This window comes from Drosophila tropicalis, unplaced genomic scaffold (genome assembly GCF_018151085.1).
Source record: "Drosophila tropicalis isolate 14030-0801.00 unplaced genomic scaffold, ASM1815108v1 contig_805, whole genome shotgun sequence".
In the NCBI taxonomy this organism is placed as follows: Eukaryota; Metazoa; Arthropoda; class Insecta; order Diptera; family Drosophilidae; genus Drosophila; species Drosophila tropicalis.
This window is the reverse complement of record NW_027173295.1, coordinates 2,091,959-2,111,703: the sequence shown is the minus strand read 5'-3', so window position 1 is coordinate 2,111,703 and position 19,745 is coordinate 2,091,959. Positions and strand designations below refer to the sequence as shown.

The window sequence follows — 19,745 nt, the reverse complement described above, 5'->3', positions numbered from 1 at the left end:
TAAGTATGAATAGATTACACTAGGATGGGATTTTAACTTTAACAGTCGTAGAGTGTGGAAAGTGTGTGTGTGTGTTTGTGTGTGTTTGTTGGGGGTTGGGGGAAAAGGCTTAAAGGGGAATGGTTTGTTAGTTATATAGACACCTATTATAAATTATTCACGCTAATAATCTGATTAATCCAGCCGATAAACGATGATGTCTTCACATAGACACCGGGAACATCGACACGTCCGCAACCAAAGCCCCAGGATACAAGGCCAGCAAGCTCATAGAAGCCATCATCCTGGCATACCAATGGACCACCGCCATCGCCTTGACAGGCATCGTGTCCCTCCTCGCCGCCAGCACAAAAACTCGATGCGGGCAATATAAAGATTTTCTCCGTAACAGCATTCACTTTACGTATACATTCCGTATCACTGACAATTGGAATTTCCGCTTCGCGTACTCGCAAAGGAATGGGACCAGCTGCAAAAGCAAAACAAAAGTGATTTACATAGAGATCAGCTAGAGAGAGAGTCCAATAAATGTGGTTTTACCCTCGCCCATGTAACCGTAGCCGGTCACAGTGCATCGCTTGCCAGCCGCATGACTAACTCCACGTGCTGGCAAACAGACCAAGCAGACGCCATCTCTCAATTCAGCCTGTCCATGTAGCTTCAGCAGGGCAATATCATTGTCCAGAGTTTGGCTGTTGTGATTATGATGTATGTAAGTGGTGGCCACACGCAAAGTTTGAGCTCCCGGACTTCCGTATTTACGTGTCAAATCGTAGTCACCCACACGGACATAGATCGCATCGCCGGAACGCACAATGCTAAGAGATAGAGAGTGATTTCATTAATATTTCTTAGGGCAATTGGATTAGCCAGGAATTCCACATACTTGGTCACACAGTGGGCAGCCGTGAGGACCCATTGGGTACCAATGAGTGCTGCACCGCATAGATATTGGTTGAGGGAATTGATCAGGGCCACTTGCCAGCACCATTCACCATTCTCACCGTCTTCGCCACCTACAACACGAGCCCGACGTCGATTGCTGGTGTTGTTGTAGTTCATATAGATCGATTGCTGATAGTAATCCGGATAGACAAGATCAGTGGGTTCGGCATCATCGTGATAGGAGCGCAGTTGATTACTTTGGACACTGCCCGTCTCAACCAGATCGCCCAGTTTGTCGTTGTGTATTTGAATGGGCACAATGGCCGAACCGAGAATAAGGCGTTCATTGGATTTATTGAAACTGCTGGCATACGATGGCGATGTGGCCATTGATTGACGAGCAGTTCGCTGCACTCCGTACTTGGCTCGGGCATACGACACCAGTGAGAGAGCCGGGGATCGAGCTAGACGGCGGCCTGTTCGCAGGGTTCCCTTGACCCCGCAAACATACTTGGAATAGACATGTGGACGTGGTGTGGTCGATGTGCTTGTTGTCGTCGGTGGCGTTGTGGTCGGTGGCTGCGGTTGGGGTGGCAAGCCAGGTCCAGATCCATAGTAGTCTCCATAGTTGGGCAATGAAGGCGGAGGTCCTGGTGGATAAGGGTTCGGATGATGTGGCGGCAAGTGACCAGATAGTCCCTGTTGCTGCTGTTGTTGTTGTTGCTGTGGTAGCGGCGGCGGTGGCTGATTGGTCATGTAGGGATATGCTGGTGGTGGCGGTGCCTGTGGTGGATATGCCTGTGGTGGACCCATGGGCGGCGGTGGTGGTGGTGGCGGATAGTAGGAGGCCGTATCGTTGCGTGTCTGGAATTGTTGCTTTTCCAGTATCTTACTCTTTGGTGCACAGCAAATCTGTCCCGATCGCTTGCATCTGAATAGATCGGTCATCTCGGCGTTTTCTAAAGAAATACAAATGTCAAAATGTCACCATTGAAGAGGATTAGACTGGATTTTGAACTACTCACTGAAGCAGGTGAAGCTCAGCAAACTGACTATACACGAGCCTGGGCATTCCTCTCGCAGATCGGGACTCGGTGTATTGGGCAGCACATAGGGTGGCGCTGTGGGTGGTGCTGTAGGCGATGGTGTGGGTGGCGGTAACTTTGGCTTTGGTGCCCCTGCTCTTGAGTTATCACAACACACTGAGCCCTTGGCGCAATTCGTTGGGGTCGAAACCAGAATGGAGGGACGCTCACAGAATGCCGCCATTATGTTAAGCAGACAGAAGCCCTGACAACGTGGTGGACTCTGTGGTGGCGGTGCAGGTGGTGCTGGTGAATTTAGTGTGTTCTCGGCAAAGGATATGATTGTCTGTAGCAAGTCTCCACCACCCAGAGACGTGGTTGGCGCTGGTTGCGGTGCTGGCGAGGCTGGTCGACTTGGTTTCTTGGCTATTTTGGTAGCCGGTTTCGTTGTGGTCACGGGAGATTTCGATGGTGAGGCCTCCGAGGCACTGCCAGTTACACAACAACTGCCCTCGCCGGGACAGAAGGCTTCCGAATCGATGTCATCGCAAAAAATGGCAAAAATGCCATTCATGCATTCACCTTCGCATTCCTTTAGAACTTGCCCCTGGCCTTGTCCTTGGCCTGGCCGTGTCTTCTCATATGTGGTTTCCTCCTCATCATCTTCCTGCTCCCCATCATCATCCTCTTCCTTTTCAGCAGCCGCCTCTGTGGTCGTTGTCGTTGTCGTTGTTGTTGGCGGATGCTTCTTGTGTTTTGTGGGTTTCTGAGTATTATTATTTGTCCGTGCTGGCTCTGGAGTTGTGCTCGTCGTGCTGCTGGTGCTTGTGGATGAGCTTGTGCTGCTGCTGCTTGAACTGGATTTCGATGGTGGAGCGGATTTCTCTGCAATTGTCTGATTGGTCTTCAAATTTCCCATGTGTTCTATAAGTGGGAGTGGAGGAGAAGAAAGAATGAAATTTCTTTTGCTATTTCTTGTTCAATTTCTCGACTTACTGGCTGGTATATAGATATCTTTCGGCAACTTGCCGTTGGAGTATTCATCCAGGGAGACACAGCATTTGGTGCCTTCTTTACACAAACCATCACTGGTCAAATAGGCCTCACAATATTCCGCAATACGATCGGCCACGCAAACACCCGTACAATCCTCTGTGGCATAGATTTAAATTAGATTTACTTTAAAAAGTGTCCCTTGGAACTTACTATTCTCGTCATCTGCCTTGGTGCTGTCATCTTTATCCTTGTTAGGTTTGCTATTCGTGGACTTTTTGGTGGTGCTTATCTTCTTGGTGGTTGGTGTTGTTGTCGTTGGAGCCAAAGTGGTGCTAGACGGTCGCTTAGTCTGTGGCTTCGGCTTGGGCTTGGCTGTCGTACTAGTGCTAGTTGCTGAAGTAGTTCTTTGGGTCGTCCTTTGTGTTGTCTTTTGCGTGGTTCTATGCGTAGTTGTACTACTCGGCGTGGCTTTAGTGGGGCTAGTGGTAATGGTTTTCGGTGTGGTTGTTCCCCTTACAGCAGTCACATTTTTACCTTAAACACGTACATATGTTATTTCCATAATCAATTTGAAACGTTCGCGTATTCACCTGGTGCATTCTCAATGCAACACTTCATGCTGGGCGATGGGCAGGGCACATCGTCAAGTACTTCATAGCAGATGAGAGTGGCCAAGGTATGAACACAAACGCCAGGACAATCCTTGGCATCGGCTGTGCTAGTTATGGTATCCAGAAGGCCTAGCAAATAACACCATTGATTACATCTTCTTTTGTGGCTTATTGCATTCAACTTACCCGAGAGGAAGCTTCCAGCAAGAGAATCATCCTGAGCCTGAGCCAATGGCAGTTGGCTTAACCACAGGCTGAGACACAATGTTAGTAGGACACTTGAAAACTTTGTCATTGCACAATTATTTTGAACTTGTCAACATGTGTTCATCGCTTTTACAAGAATCTGTATATATGTATACACACACACACACATAGAGAAACACAAAGTAGATAGAGGAGAAGAGAAGATTCACATTGTGTGATAATTAATGTTTTTGTCAAGTGAAAGTCCAGACAGAATGAATCATCTGCCCATGTAACCCCACTCTAGGTGGAGGGCGGTGACGTAATTAAGCATAATCATTGCATCTTTGTGACTGGTAATGGTGGAATGGATGGATGCACCTTGGATGGACCTTCTGCCACAAGCTAAGAGCATTGGCCTAGAAAGAGCTCTGCTAAAGCTGTAAATGATCTTTATTCTCTTCTTGTTTGGCAATTGATAAGAGGAGCTCTGGTTAACTTCGAAAAAGAAAACCAGTTTCTCTGATATCATATATGTATGTATGGCTATGGGTATGGCTGGTGGTAGAGCTGGTTCTTGGTTCTTTCTTATTTCGCTTCTTCTGCGGCAGGTGCTTCTATACATCCATCATTACCATTTCCAATATTCAATATCAACAATCCCCGTTCTTAGTTCCCGATTCCAATTCCAATACCAACTTTGTTTTATTATTACATACGAATATGAGAACTGAATACTAAGAACCCCCTTTGTACCCAAAGCCAAAAATTCTTTCTTCATAAATTTATGTATTTAGGTTGACCAGAAGAAGAATGGAAATGGAAATGAAAACATAAACTGGTTCCGCTCAATGCAAAATAATTATGGTAGGTATATGGTACTAACATACATATATAGATATAGTGATAAAAACAAAACATTTAAATCCTCAAGATTAAATACGACTTTATAATACCCTATGACAAGTTCATTATTCAAGTAGAAAGATGTTAGATTAAGTTATAATTTTGAAGGTTATCATTCATTTGAATATCGACCCAAGACAAGGTCATGAGAGATCTTGGATCTTACTTTACCTACAGTAAAAGTAACTAACTTTTAAGTGTTGTCATTTACAATGGGGTAAAAGTAATGGCATTCTTGTTAGATCGCACAATTAACAACCATTTATGAATGAAATAGAAAGTAAGTACACACAGAAACACACACACAACGAAACGAAGCGAAATGAAACCTTAAAGATCGAGATCTTTAGCGAAAGTGCAGACCCGGCCGGCAGCCCGTAAACTCCTGACTACAAATGACTAGATAGATGGATGGATGGATGGCTGGATGGATGGATGGATCACGTGCCAAGTCAAAAGCTTTCTACAATGAACCGGAAATTTCCTAAACAAACCAACAACAATTAAAACCTAAAAAGCATGACTTAGTTCAAGTGTTGTTCTCTCATTAGAAAGTGACATGAATAAAGTTGCAAGAGTTGCAATAGATATCTGATATCTACATATATACATACATAGTTCTACATATATACATAGATTCCACAAACCGCTCCCTAAAACGAAACAAAACGACCAAGAACCTTTTTGCTTCTGGCACGTAACTCTCGATTTGAAGAGGAAGAAACGCTACCTATATATTCAAATGGATTTGGGGTCAGACCCACTCTCGACGTTTCTCCCCACTTCATTTTGGTCAGTTTGGTTTGGCTGTCAACGTGTTGTGTTGTATCTTACCCCCGCCTACGCCATCATGAATACCAAGTCCGACACCAAAAAGAAAATAAACTGAAAGAATGAAGCCCGAACCAGCCCGAACACACAGAAATGAGAAACAGAAGAAAAATAAAAAATAAAAAGAACGGTAAAACTAGGTCAGATGCATAAGGCGCGACGGTGTTAAGTTCTTGGCATGTGAATTATGCCTTGAAATTCCAGTTGCTGAATTTGAATTTCACATTGGGCCAGTCCAAGCCATGCCAAGTCAGAGTCAAAGTCAAAGCCAAAGCCAAATCGAGTCTCAGACGAGAACCAAAACCCCGTATGAAAGAAATTCTTTTTAGGAAAAACAAACAAACATACATAGATAGAGATGGAGATGGTTAGATAGAAATGTATCTGTTGATCGTACGGTTTCAGTTTAACGGTAAATACTATATATACACACACACACACACACACACACACACAGATGGAGAGAGACACACGCATTTATGTAGATACGTATACGCATATTTGGCTTGGCTACTTTTCTCTATATATATTTCTGTTTAGTTGTAGTTGCAAAAAAATAAAAAAAATTAAAAAAAGAACGTCTCATTTGTGTTTTTGGCTTCTTTCGTTTTTAGCACTTCCATAAAATAACAAAAAAAAAAAAAGTCCCGAGACAAATTCATAGACAAATAGACCGACAAAAGTTGTCATAGTTTTTTGGCCTAAGGCTCTACTTCTCACATGAACAAGTTATGCGACTTTTTGTTGTTGTTGTTGTTTGTTTGTTTGTTATAACGGTAAGATCGGCAGAACACACTTCTAACAGCTCGGAAAGCTGCTTGTGACAGGTGATGCAGGAGTTAACTTTTGCAAGAGCCAGAAGAACTACTCAGAAGACGACAACTATTAGATTCTTCTCTCATTTGAACCACATTCACACTCGCACACATACACACTCGCACACACACACAGAGAAGTTAAAAGAATATAAACTAAACAACTAAAAAAAAAAAAACTCAAAGCACTCAAAAAAAAAAAAAAAAAAGAAAGAACAAAGTGTCCCGGGGGAAAGTAACTAACCGTTGAGGATGAGGGCGACTGCACCTTGCGAAAGCCAAAAACAAACTGACCAAACGCTCAAGGTTCTCATTGCTTGGTAAGCTGCTGCTGGCAGACCAAGTCAGACCCCAAAGACCATACACAGGCTAGCCCAACTAATTCTGGACTCTTGGACCACGAGGAGAAAGTGAGCAAAACAAAATGAAGAGACAGAGAGAGAGAGAGAACATGAAGCCAAGAGCCATTAAAGAGAAGTACCTGACTCTCTTCGTTCGTCGTTCGTCTCTCTCGCTATCTCTCTCTCGGCCACCTGTTGGTTATTGCCTTCTGCCTTGACTGATTGGCTGGCTTTACCTGCTCCATTGGCCAGGCAATAAATAAGGATCGAATTGCTTTCGAATTGCGGATCACACCTTCGATCGTTGAGTGCTGCGATTTGGCAACAACCCTTAAGGATTTTTGCCAATCTGCTCACCACCACCCGGAGTGTGCCCATTTATAGGATTAGGATCATTTGCCATCCACATTTTGGCACTCACTCCAAGAGAATGAGGTTTAGTTATGCAAATTTCAAGTGGTTTGGTTTTCGCGAATGTAAAACACATCAGTTACACACACACATATACACATATGCTAATATATTTTTGCTAGAAGATTATCCCCCCCCTTTACCTGAGAGCTGTTGACATTGGCCTGTTGGCCAAACATTGTAAAATTGCAATTATTGTTTATGAACAGCAACCTAACCCTAATGAGAAACTAAGATGGAAATTTTTGCATGCTTCGACCAATTTGCATAATCCTTAGGCGTAATGCCATGGACTCGTAGTAGTTAAAAGATATCCTCCAACTCTTTCTTTTTCTAAGATAACTTAGGATAATTAGCCTCTAGGCGCAGTTTGTGCGTATTTACTTGAATCGGATGTTCCCAGGCTCTGTGATAGAGACAGACAACAGCCGGCAAAAATCTTCACACGACAGTCTCAAATCGAAATTTGAATAAAATCCTGACGATCCTCACAAAAAAAAAAAAAAACAACAGAAAAAAAACCGAAAGTGGTAAAAAAAAGTGAAAAAAGTTCAGAAAAAAATGAGAAAAAAAAATTATTTATCATTCTTTGCATGCGTGTGTGAGACCAAAGAGCTCTCTGTGTGTGAGTGTATGTGTGTGTGTATATTTTATACCTGGCCAAGGCAAATAGATAAGGAACAAGCAGCAAGGATAGGTCCTACAGAGACTGTGTCTGTGTGTGTGTGTTGGTGGTGGTGGTTGTTGCTGTTTTTGGTCGCCGTGATTCCACGTCCTGCGTATGCAAATTACTCGCCCGAGTCCGTGATGATTCCTTTTCAATTCTGAACAAAGCCGAGGGTCGCCCTGTCCATGTTTGTGTCTGCGTTTTTTCTTCTCTTTTTTTATACATTAATCGTCCTATTTAAAAAAAATTGATTAAACCCTTTTTCGGTATCTGCGTTTTTTTTTTCTTTCGATTTTTCCTCATTTTTAAACGGAGGTTTCTAGTCTTTTTTTCTGCTCATCCCGTTTTGCTGTAAATTTCACTTTTATCGTGAGAACTTTAGATAAATGATGAGTAAAATGGGATAGAATGAATTATGGGCGACAGGATCATATGAAAAATATAGTCAAATCGGTTGGGATCATTTAAAAAACATCGTATTAGTCAGTCAGCATGGAGACAAGTGAGTTCCTTAAGAAAATTTAAAGAAAAATCTCTCGTCAAGTTGATTATAAATAAATTGTTTATTTAAACCAAATGCATTATTCAAAATATCGACTTTTGTTGTGGTTAGTGTGTGTTTCGTTTTTGACTAACAATAAGTAGATTTCACTTACCTTTGACACATATGGCGAGAAAGAGGAGGGGGAGAGAGAGAGAGAGAGAAAGAGAAACCTCAGCTTATTCCTTAAATCATTGAACTGTCTGCCCTTAACCCTCATATTCTATGTTACAATTCGCCACCCCAAAAGGTCATGTCTGATCTGATCGGATCTGATTTGATGTGATGTGATCTGATGCTGATGTAGCTTGTGTTTTTTTTCGTTTTCTTGTGTTCAATTTGCATATTGAGGGTCATGTTCATGAGGGGCAGAGCAAGGGTTTGTCATGGGAACAAAGGACGCATTCTGAATTGAAGAATAGATGGAAATCAATATTTGAGGTAATTAATTAACAGCATCAACAATAAACCAACAGCGATCGCACTTAGCAATCAATTGATTGACAATTCAATATTATCGTCATATTGATTGTTTCATCTAATGCTTAAAATATATTTAAAATTGAAAATCTAAAATGCATTGATCTATGGGCAAGAATATAAGAAATTTCTATTACATAATTTAGGAAAAATATAGTTTCCATGAAAAATATTAGTCATAAGCTGATGCTTAAATTCAAATTTTGAGGTACATCTGAAATTTTAGTTTACTCTTTTGGCATTCAACACTTCATAATTCGTTCAAAAGAATCCAAAATAGTTTTCAAATTTACCCGCCGTTATGTTAAAACAATTAATCTGGCAGCACTGCACAAGTATATAAAGCGCCCTCTATATGTGAAGAAAAATGTCCGCACGCATCGATAAACAACTTGCATTCGATAAGTTATCGTTTTGTCAGTCTGGCAATGCTAGTTGTTGCTCTACCGCTGCCGGTGTTTGTTTTATTTATTGAAGTTGAGTTTCGACATGGAAGAAGATGACCAAAAAGAATACCGTTGGGAAACTGGCTATGAGAAGACATGGGAGGCCATCAAGGAGGACGACGATGGCATGCTGGATAGCGCCATCGCGGACATTATACAAAAGGCCAAACGCCAAAGGCAGGTCGAGAAGACCAAACAAAATCGCCTTGGAATGATGAGGCACGTTTTCCTAGTCATAGATTGCTCCGAATCTATGAGTGTCCCAGATCTGAAGCCAACACGCCTGCGTTGCACTCTCAAGCTATTGGAAATTTTCATTGATGAGTTCTTCGATCAGAATCCCATCAGTCAGCTGGGCATTATAGCCCTAAAGGCTAAGCGGGCGGAGAAAATCACAGAACTGACTGGCACCTCGCGTGTTCATCTCAAGGCTCTTGAGAGGTGAGTCTGTACAACTCCAATTCGAATCTATAATGGCATTTCGGGTTTTCCACTTTGCAGCCTTGCAAATGTTGTGCTGACTAGCGAACCATCACTACAGAATGGCTTGGATTTGGCTCTGAAGACGCTCAAAGTGGTGCCATCGCACGCTTCGCGAGAGATTGTCATCATAATGGGCTCCCTGACTACGTGTGACCCAGTGGACATCAATTCAACCATTAATGAACTGAAAAAGGAGGGCATACGCTGCTCTGTCATATCATTGTCGGCGGAAATCCATGTGGCCCGCTATCTGGCCAAAGAGACAATGGGCTCATACGGAGCCGTACTGGATGATGCCCATTTCCGGGATCAATTGCTCTCGCAAGTAGATCCTCCACCCGCTGCCAAGACACAACACAATTCCCTCATTCGCATGGGCTTTCCGCATAGCACAAGCAACGAGGCAGATGGCAAAGATGCCCCCCTGTCCATGTGCATGTGCCATATCGAGAATGCGGACGAGCCCAGCGAGCTAAGCACAACAGGTCACTATTGCCCGCAATGCCATAGCAAATACTGTGAACTGCCTGTGGAATGCCAGGCCTGCGATCTCACATTGGTATCTGCTCCCCATTTGGCGCGCTCCTATCATCATATATTTCCGGTGCCAAATTTCCAAGAGATGCCCCACGATCAACTGCCAGGTCCAACGGAATGCTTCTCCTGTGCCAAGCTCCTTGCTGCAGTGGCAGACAAGACTGTATACAAGTGCATCCATTGTAAGGAGGTCTTCTGCCTCGATTGTGATATATTCATACACGAAACCCTGCATGCCTGTGTTGGTTGTAATAGCACTCAGGGTGTAGCCGGTCTGGTCTATCAGGCGCAGCAGCATGGCTCCAGCAAAGATGGCGAAACGCAGGCTCATCAACAGCAGCAGCAGCAGCAACAACAACAACAAATGGACGAATCTGCACCACCCACCTCGAAGCGGCGTCAATTTAACATGTAACATTACAAAAACAAAAACATTTTTAAATAAAATAAAACCATCTTAAACTTGAATCACATTCAAATTATACTAATTGCGGTCAAAAACTCTGTGTTTTATGCTCTTAAAAAACCATCAGAGATTTGTTAACTCATTAACTATTAGTTTTTAAAATTGAAATCGATAATTCATGGGAATCCGATCAGAAAATCAAGATTTTAGATTAGACCACTTTGAACTTTGTGGTAATAAAGTTAGCCAAAAAAGGGGATTGATTCGAAACTCTAGCAGATCTTTATTTACAATTGTATCTAAGCAATGTACTATTACGGTTGCTTTTTAGAATCAATGGTAGACTTGGGTAAAAGCAGCTCATCGAGGTGAATTGGCTCACTCATTCTTTTTTCCGAAGTAAGCCAACTCACTCATTTGGCTCACTTGCTGATAGCTCATGACCCTATAGTAAAATAAGCTACATTTTAAGCCATTTAAAAATAAAACATATTTAAAAATTTGTTTTCTTTGAACTTGAAAATATATTGAACTTGAAATATATTTTGGGAGGTAGCTACCCTTCATTGGGAATTTAACAAAATTATAAGATAAAATATAACAGAAAATTAAAAACAAAATGAACAATCTTTGAGATCTATTCATTGAACGCAAAATTAGCCATAAGAGTGAATGAGCAAGTGAGTGGCTCAGCTCAGTGAGCCATTCATTTTGACTCACTTACTCATGAGCTACTCAAGCCTAATCAATAGCTCACATAGGGATACATATTGCCCTCTAAAGTATGCAAAGCTTCTTAAACATCACTTTGGCTGCATTATTGCACACTTTAAGGGGCACTTTTCTTCCATTTTTGTATTTTTAATTGGCGTTTGCTTGTAATACATTAACAAAAAAATTAAAACAATAATATTTAATATATTCAAATCAGTTTTAGTTGATTAGGGGTTGATTTTTGTAGCTTTTTTTTTATATTGCAGTAGGTCATGGCAAAAAAAAAGGGTCACGATTCTGATATCGAAATAAGCATTGTTATCTTTATGACTATATATTTAAAAAGATTGAGAAATACAATATTTTGCATCAATTTGAAGAACATTTTATAAAAACCCACTCTTTTTTGGTCAAAACTGACTCAGTGTTTTTTTTTTTTTTTTTATACCATACACCCATAGGGTGAAATGGTATATTAAAGTCGCCAAAATGTATGTAACAGGCAGAAGGAAGCTTCTCCGACCCTATAAAGTATATATATTCTTGATCAGGATCAACAGCCGAGTCGATCTAGCCATGTCCGTCTGTCCGTCCGTCCGTCCGTCCGTCCGTCCGTCCGTCCGTCCGTCCGTCCGTCCGTCCGTCTGTATGAACACGCAGATCTCGGAGACTATAAGAGCTAGAGCCACCAAATTTGGTATGTATACTCGTGTAGTATGCACATGTTCAGCATTAATTGGAATTTCGGCCACGCCCCCTTACGCCCCCAGGAATCACATAAAACTGTTTTTCTTAAAAAGTATGACAGCTAGAGACATCAAATTTAGTTTGTATACCCGATTAGTTAGTGCGCAGAAATTAACTGTTCAAACTTTTTGCCACGCCCCCTTACGCCCCCAGGAATCACACAAAACTGTTTTTCTTAAAAAGTATAATAGCTAGAGACATCAAATTTGGTTTATATGCTTGGTTAGTTAGCGCGCAGAAACTAATTGTTTAAACTTTTTGCCACGCCCCCTTCCGCCCCCGGAATTTACATAAAAGTGATTTCCTTAAAAACTATGATAGCTACCGACATCAAATTTAGTATGTAGACTAGCTTAATAGACGCGCAGAAACTGGCTATTTAAACATTTTGCCACGCCCACTTCCGCCTCCATAATTAAGAAAAAACCGATTTCCTCCTGTAGTTTTTTGACTATCGCATTCAAATTCGGCACAATAATTAATCTTATCTATTTCTACCAAACTATCAAATTTTATTGAAATCGGACTAGAAACATGTAAAATATGCGTATGAACGTATTTTACTAAGCGGTCCACAAGGCCAGAATTGGACGTTGGCTAGTGGCGGCGCTAGAGTGCTCGTGTGTTAGTAGAGTGAGCGAGATAGCACATAGTATAAGACATGTAAAAACAATTTAATAGACATACATATGTACATTTGGTTTTCGAAATTTAAAAAAATTTGTTTCACCTGGTGTATGGTATACCCAAGTCGACGAGTCGACTTACTTGCTTCATTTTTTTGTAGTTTTCTTAAGAAGGTTCTAACTTTAAAGTATTGGATTTTCATTTATCATAAGACATTTATTAGAATTGGAAGTGAAAATGAAATGAAAATTCAATTTCGACTTAAATGGCTTTTAGAAAATAGGTAATAACCCAGAACCCGATTTGCCAATGACACAACATTCCCACATTACAAAAATAGTGAAATTTTCTTTGCTGCCTGAGAATGTGTAATTCCCTCTTCTAAAATGTGATCCTTAGATAAGAAGTCAATACTGGTCAGATTTATCAATGTTAGCTTTGTTTTGATTTAACTTTTGGACTTTAACTCTGATTTCCAGTTGTGTCTTATTGTTGTATTGTTTGTTGGAAGCTTGTTTTTCGAACCTTTTCCTAAAAACAAGAATCATTTAAAAACGGAAAGAGCTATTCAAATTATGTTTCTTTTTTTTTAATTAAGAACAAAATAAAGTTAAAAAACAAAACCTTTTTTTTGATAAGAGGGCTGTTCAAAGAGTTCACGGTCTCCAAAGTAAACTAAAAATAAAAAGGTATCCTGCTGGAAGCTTTTTGCTTTTTTTTAAAAAATAAAAATAAATGATGCTAGGGTGTGTCATGTCGATTCTATCGTTTATGCCCTTATTTTGTCACTTTGTTTCATGTTTATTTATGCCGCTGATTTATTATAACGAGTTTTGAAAATTTGAGTTTTTTAATTGGCTCCAAATATGATCCTGGGGACAAATTAACAATTTGTGGTATGCAGTTTATCTTAGTTTTACTAGACCTAAAACTTTTTAGGGTCCAAAGGTGTATGATCAATTAAAAATGAAGCAAGTAAGTCGACTCGTCGACTTGGGTATACCATACACCTGGTGAAACAAATATTTCAAATTTCGAAGACCAAATGTATGTCTATTAAATTGTTTTTACATGTCTTATACTATGTGCTATCTCGCTCACTCTACAAACACACGAGCACTCTAGCGCCGCTACTAGCCAACGTCCAATTCTGGCCTTGTGGACCGCGTAGTAAAATACATTCATACGCATATTTTACATGTTTCTAGTCCGATTTCAATAAAATTTGGTAGTTTGGTAGAAATAGAAAGGATAAATTAGTCTGCCAAATTTAAATGCGATAGTCAAAAAACTAAAGGAGGAAATCGTTTTTTTCTAAATTATGGAGGCGGAAGTGGGCGTGGCAAAATGTGAAAATATATAAATTCTCCGCGCATACTATGCCAGTATACATACTAAATTTGGTGACTTTAGCTTTGTTAGTTTTTGATAAAATCAGTTTTGTTTAATTTGCGGGGGCGGAAGTGGGCGTGGCAAAATGTTTAAATAGCCAATATCTGCGCGTCTATTAAGCTAGTCTACATACTAAATTTGCTGTCGGTAGCTATCATAGTTTTTAAGGAAATCACTTTTATGTAAATTCCGGGGGCGGAAGGGGGCGTGGCAAAAAGTTTAAACAATTAGTTTCTGCGCGCTAACTAAACGAGCATATAAACCAAATTTGATGTCTCTAGCTATTATACTTTTTGAGAAAAACAGTTTTGTGTGATTCCGGGGGGCGTAAGGGGGCGTGGCAAAAAGTTTGAACAGTTAATTTCTGCGCACTAACTAATCGGGTGTACAAACTAAATTTGATGTCTCTAGCTGTCATACTTTTTAAGAAAAACAGTTTTATGTGATTCCTGGGGGCGTAAGGGGGCGTGGCCGAAATTCCAATTAACTCTGAACATGTGCATACTACACGAGTATACATACCAAATTTGGTGGCTCTAGCTCTTATAGTCTCCGAGATCTGCGTGTTCATACGGACGGACGGACGGACGGACGGACGGACGGACGGACGGACGTACGGACGGACAGACGGACATGGCTAGATCGACTCGGCTGTTGATGCTGATCAAGAATATATATACTTTATAGGGTCGGAGAAGCTTCCTTTTGCCTGTTACATACATTTTGGCGACTTTAATATACCATTTCACCCTATGGGTGTATGGTATAAAAATTTAAAAAGGTGTCTTTTTTCCACAGGTCTGCATTCGGGGCTTTGTATCAAAAATCATTTTAAAATAAACCGTTGGAGATACTCCCACAAAATTTTCTCAATAGATTGATCAACTGAACTCTATAAATTATAACTGTGTGTATGTATATGGTTATTGTTCATTGTGGAAGCCTTCGAGATTCTTTCAGATCTTCTTGATCAATCGATAAAATGTTTGAACAATTTGGTTGAGAATATTCCCAGTGCTTTCCAACTGAAGTCAGCTTTGACTAGTTTTAGAACTTTTTTTATGCTTACTAATTATGATAGGTATTTTTGTGTGTTGTTTCTCTTTTGTTTTCCAGCCCCCACCAAATAATTGTTGTGGCTATTGTTGTTGTTGTTGTTGTTGCTGCCTGTCACAGTTAATTTTTTTCTATGCCAACTTGGCGGACTTTTGTCTGTTGCTGCTGCTGATCGTTCACGAGAGTTCGTTCATTCATCGCCAACATTCATAGCTTTCGGTCCGTTGAGTTTTTGTGTGTACGTTGAAAAATTTTGCCATTTTTTTGTTGTGGTTGTTTTTTTTTTTTTAACTTGTGCTCTCGAGGTGCTACTACAGGTGGTTTTACGATATATATAGTAGATACGTATGAGTGTGCGTTGGTGTGTGAATTTTCAAGTGCGTGCCTGGAGAGTTTAGAGTTTATTGTTTCATATTTTGAAGTCATCGCAGGTAGGTTGAGGTTGTCTATATATACATATATATACTATATAGTATATACATACATATAAGAACCATAAAAATCTAAAGCTAAATCAATGGCACTGCTTTAAACTAGTAGCAAACTGGTTTTAGCTAAATTAAACCCTTTATGATATTCCAAATGTTCTGAGTTGTTCTCCTCGTTGTTGTTGTTGCCATTCAATAATTAAGATTTGTCAAATAATATTTAAAATTAATGATGTCTAGACTGACATATGTACATACATACATGGATGGGACTAGACGAGACTAGACTAGACTGAAACTGGAATCGGAAAGGGATGATATGCATAAATTGACTTGGCTTTGACTTCCTTGATGCCTTGCTTCTATCTTTCTTTCTTTTGCCAACCTTGAGCCAATTCATCATTAAGTAGATCTCGTAACTAGCATGCACATTCATTAAGTGCATTCTAAATTAGACCGATCTCTGTCCGACCGAATGAATAAATGAATGACAAAATAGTCGGAGCAACAAATCTGAATCGTCTGACCAGTTAATTACCTACTACGAAATGAAAAGATGCATTTCCGCATCGAGCCCCACAAATTTCGCCAATTTCGTTTCGGTGTGTGAAAGTGCAAATGAATTAGTTAATATCACGTGTATTATATGTACATATATACAAATATACCTTATATATATATATACATCAACTGACAATTGAAAGTAATTAACAACATTCTGATTCGGAGTCGAGTCTGCTAATTGAGGAATTCGTGGGCTTGTTCCTGCCAAAATTGCTTGTATTCCGGTTTTTTTTTTTGTTCTTCTTGATTTTTGCTGTTTTGGTGAAAATGAATGCAGACAAAAATTTTCATTAGCTTCGTCTTTTCTACTTGCCGCCTCCTGTACCTCTTCCCCCTTAGGCGTTAAGAAGAAACTAACACACAAAATTTTGCCGTAATAATAATTTATGCTGAAAAAGGACCAAAAATTGTTGAATAGAATGGCGGTAGGTAGGGCCAATCGGGATAATAGGAAAGGAAGAGGCTATATACACTTGAAGGGTGGCGACGACTCAGCTCGACTTTGATGCTGGCAAAAGTTTTGTGTGCGGCTAATCACTTGTTAAGTTATTTGTTTGAGGCATATTTGAGGCTACCAAGGAGTTGGGGAGAATACAGAGGACGGCCTGGCTGGCTGGTTGATATGATGGAGGCAAAGGCATAGACGGAAAGGAGACGGATGCGGATGCCATTGATTGTTGCTGCCTTTTGGCTTGTTAGCTGGTCTATGATAAAGTTATTTGCATTATATAGAGGAAGTTTTTGGGCCAAAATTGTTGTTATGCATATTAAAGTGGTTGATTTGTAATCAGTCATTAAAATTTAATTTCAAAATAAATTATGCAGCCATCTTAGAAGTACGCATAATATGACAAATACACACAAATATATTTCTATATATAAAGCGATATCAATGAATGTGACCTAAACCGGTTTAATTTTCAATAACCAGTTCATATGACCACTTGTTTCAATAAAGTGACAGAAACTGATTTGCCAGTAATGTATGTACATATATATAACTATATATTATAGGTACATATATTACTGCGGTTCACTGCGGTTCTGACTTATGGTAAACCGATTTTTAACATATTTTTCATGAGTTCGTTCCAGAGGATGGTCAACTATTTTAAGTAGGACATTTTAAGGCTTTGATTGAACTTAGTTTTACATGAAAGCATTACCTTCTTTAGATTTCAACAAGTTGAATTTCAAATTAAAGTCAAATCTGTCGAACCAATATAAATAAAAGCTAGTAATATAGGAGTTACTGCCCGTCATTGGCAGATATCAGTTCAAGAAATACTAAAGACGGAATCTCGGATATGGTAAACTGGGTAAAGTTTACCTATTTTGCTCATTCATGTACTTTGACTAATGAATGAACAATGAATCATCCTTCAAGTTATCAAATCTCAAAAAGTGCAAGGCGCTTCTCAAATTTCATGTCACATTTTTAGTGTTTTGTTGGAAAAGTGAATAGCTGAGGAATAGTAACATTTTCAGTAAAGTCGGCTTGGCCTTGTGTTTAATTTCAAATGGTTGAAAAAGTGTGTAGATTTATTAACGAAAATTGAGGTGGAAAAGTTTTCTAGTGAAACCAAAACTAAACGTGATTATAATTGAAAGTGTTCTCAATGTAACTTAAATGGTACGTATATGGGAGATTGATAACTATTCTTTAACAATTGATCAAATGTAAAGGAGCTGACGCCTTAAGAAGTGTTAAGTAAAAGGATTAAGTATTGACAAATAGTCAATATACTCCTCTCTGTATAGGGCAAACAAAAAAGGTGGCAGGCGTTAAAGGAGCAGCTTGAATTAGCATTTTGACCAGAGCTCTTGTGTGCCAAACTCTGATTTTGGGTTATCGCATTATTTTTACCTCTCCAATATGTTAAATTGAATTTAAATTTAACTGCAGGAGAAAAAGAGGCGTTGAAAATGCAATTTTATCGTTTTCATATTTCGTAAATTCTTCAATTAGTGACTTTTCGGACGATTTTTGAAAGAGAAATCGTGATATCGAACACGAATATGTATGGAGTGGAATATATATTGGCTCTTTTGTGGCGTAACACAAAAATAAAATTAAAACCAGATAACAAAAATATATTTAAATAATTAGATAGTATTATAATTTAATTATGTATAGATTGTACAAATTAAATAAGCTGATTTCCCATCTTTTTTTGTACGTTTTTGTTTGCTGGCTACAAAAGAGAAAAACCGCAAAAAACAAAAAAAAAAAAAAAAAAACAAAAAGGCAAACAAATATAACATTTTTATATATGATCAACATTAAAAACAAAAAAAAAAAATAAAAGTCGACAGAAGTAAACAATAAAAACAGACGGCAGGCAAATAACTTCCGGCAAAATTCAAATTGAAATTGAAATTAATAATCCTCTTTTCCTTCACCCATTTACCGTCCGTTCTCTCAACCCCCTTTTTGACCCACCCACCAATTAGTGAGAGAAAAAAAAAAACATCTCTTTGAAATTATATTAATATTTGAAAATGTGTGCGAACAAGTTTGTTAATTATTATTGGTTAATTGATAATTTGCAATGTGAAAACTCTGGGGAGAAAATGCAAATCCAATGAAGAGCTATGAAAAACTTGCACTCCTCTGTCTCTGTCTGTCTAACTGCATCTCTTTCCCTCTTTCTCTATCTCTTGTTCATCTATTTGTTGTAATCTGCAGTATGATGGTAGATAAGGGGGATTGCAATGGGGAAGGGTGAGGGGAGGGGATCAAGTTAAAGTTGAAAGCTAAAGTTAGTTACTTTTTGTTGTTTTTTTAATTGCAGCTGGCACGTGATAACCTTAACCCGTTTACCTTCAGTACTTATGTATATTTATGTATGTAGATGTTCATATAAAATTCCCCTCACGGCATTTAGTAGCTCCCAAACACAGATGCAGTGAGAGTCGCCATTAGTGCAAGGTTGTTCCCACTAACGGAATTGAAATCAGGGAAATATGTAAAACTAAACACGTTTTCTGCATACGATAAGCGATAATTAATATATAAAAGTCACCTCGACTTATATATAAATGCAATAATGTCGGATTCCTAGAACTGAAATTGTGTCATCGTAGAACTTTTGTATACAGTTATAGTCGTACTCATTATTAATTGAGTTGAATCATAGGTGTGTAGCAGCAAGTCCCAAAGACTACGAACTATAAAAAGATCATCAGAACAAAATATACATATGTATGTATGCACATATGTAGGTTTATCTCAGCCGACTTTATATGTACTTGTGACTAACCATAGAACAATGATTACTAGATATGTATTAATCATATATCAGTTAAAATTATATTGCTAAATATAATTAATTTTCAATGGAATCAAGTTCTATATTATATCTTACATCTTACGAAGTCACCAACAGCGACTTTTCTCAATTTTGTTTTTTTTTTTTTCATCAAGATCGGTTGACTATATTTTATAGCTCCCCCATTTCATCAATTGACTTTAGTTTTTTACTTAATAATTGTTATAAAAATGAATATTTATCAGTCATAGCTATTACTGACTGTGCCAAATTTCGAAAAGATCAGATGACTATGTATATCATACAGCTTCCATGGAAAAAATTGGTGAAAAACTAATATTGGTCAGAAAAACTTGTTTGCGATTGATTTGTAATGTT

General features: G+C 39.1%; 2 protein-coding genes across 2 annotated transcripts; one reads left to right on the top strand and one right to left on the bottom strand.

Annotated features, from left to right (window-relative positions):
• Positions 1 to 50: 50 nt before the first annotated feature.
• On the bottom strand, positions 51 to 3,812 carry mas (masquerade). The gene is made up of 8 exons (XM_068293975.1): positions 3,704 to 3,812; positions 3,497 to 3,646; positions 3,117 to 3,440; positions 2,907 to 3,062; positions 1,911 to 2,834; positions 887 to 1,844; positions 541 to 818; positions 51 to 469 (listed from the first exon to the last, which is right to left on the bottom strand). Exons 1-8 carry the CDS (start codon positions 3,810 to 3,812, stop codon positions 147 to 149), a joined length of 3,222 nt encoding a protein of 1,073 aa, XP_068150076.1. The 3' UTR covers positions 51 to 146.
• Positions 3,813 to 9,133: 5,321 nt separating this feature from the next.
• On the top strand, positions 9,134 to 10,629 carry Ssl1 (general transcription factor IIH subunit 2 Ssl1). The gene is made up of 2 exons (XM_068293802.1): positions 9,134 to 9,582; positions 9,643 to 10,629. Exons 1-2 carry the CDS (start codon positions 9,185 to 9,187, stop codon positions 10,574 to 10,576), a joined length of 1,332 nt encoding a protein of 443 aa, XP_068149903.1. The 5' UTR covers positions 9,134 to 9,184; the 3' UTR covers positions 10,577 to 10,629.
• Positions 10,630 to 19,745: the final 9,116 nt, after the last annotated feature.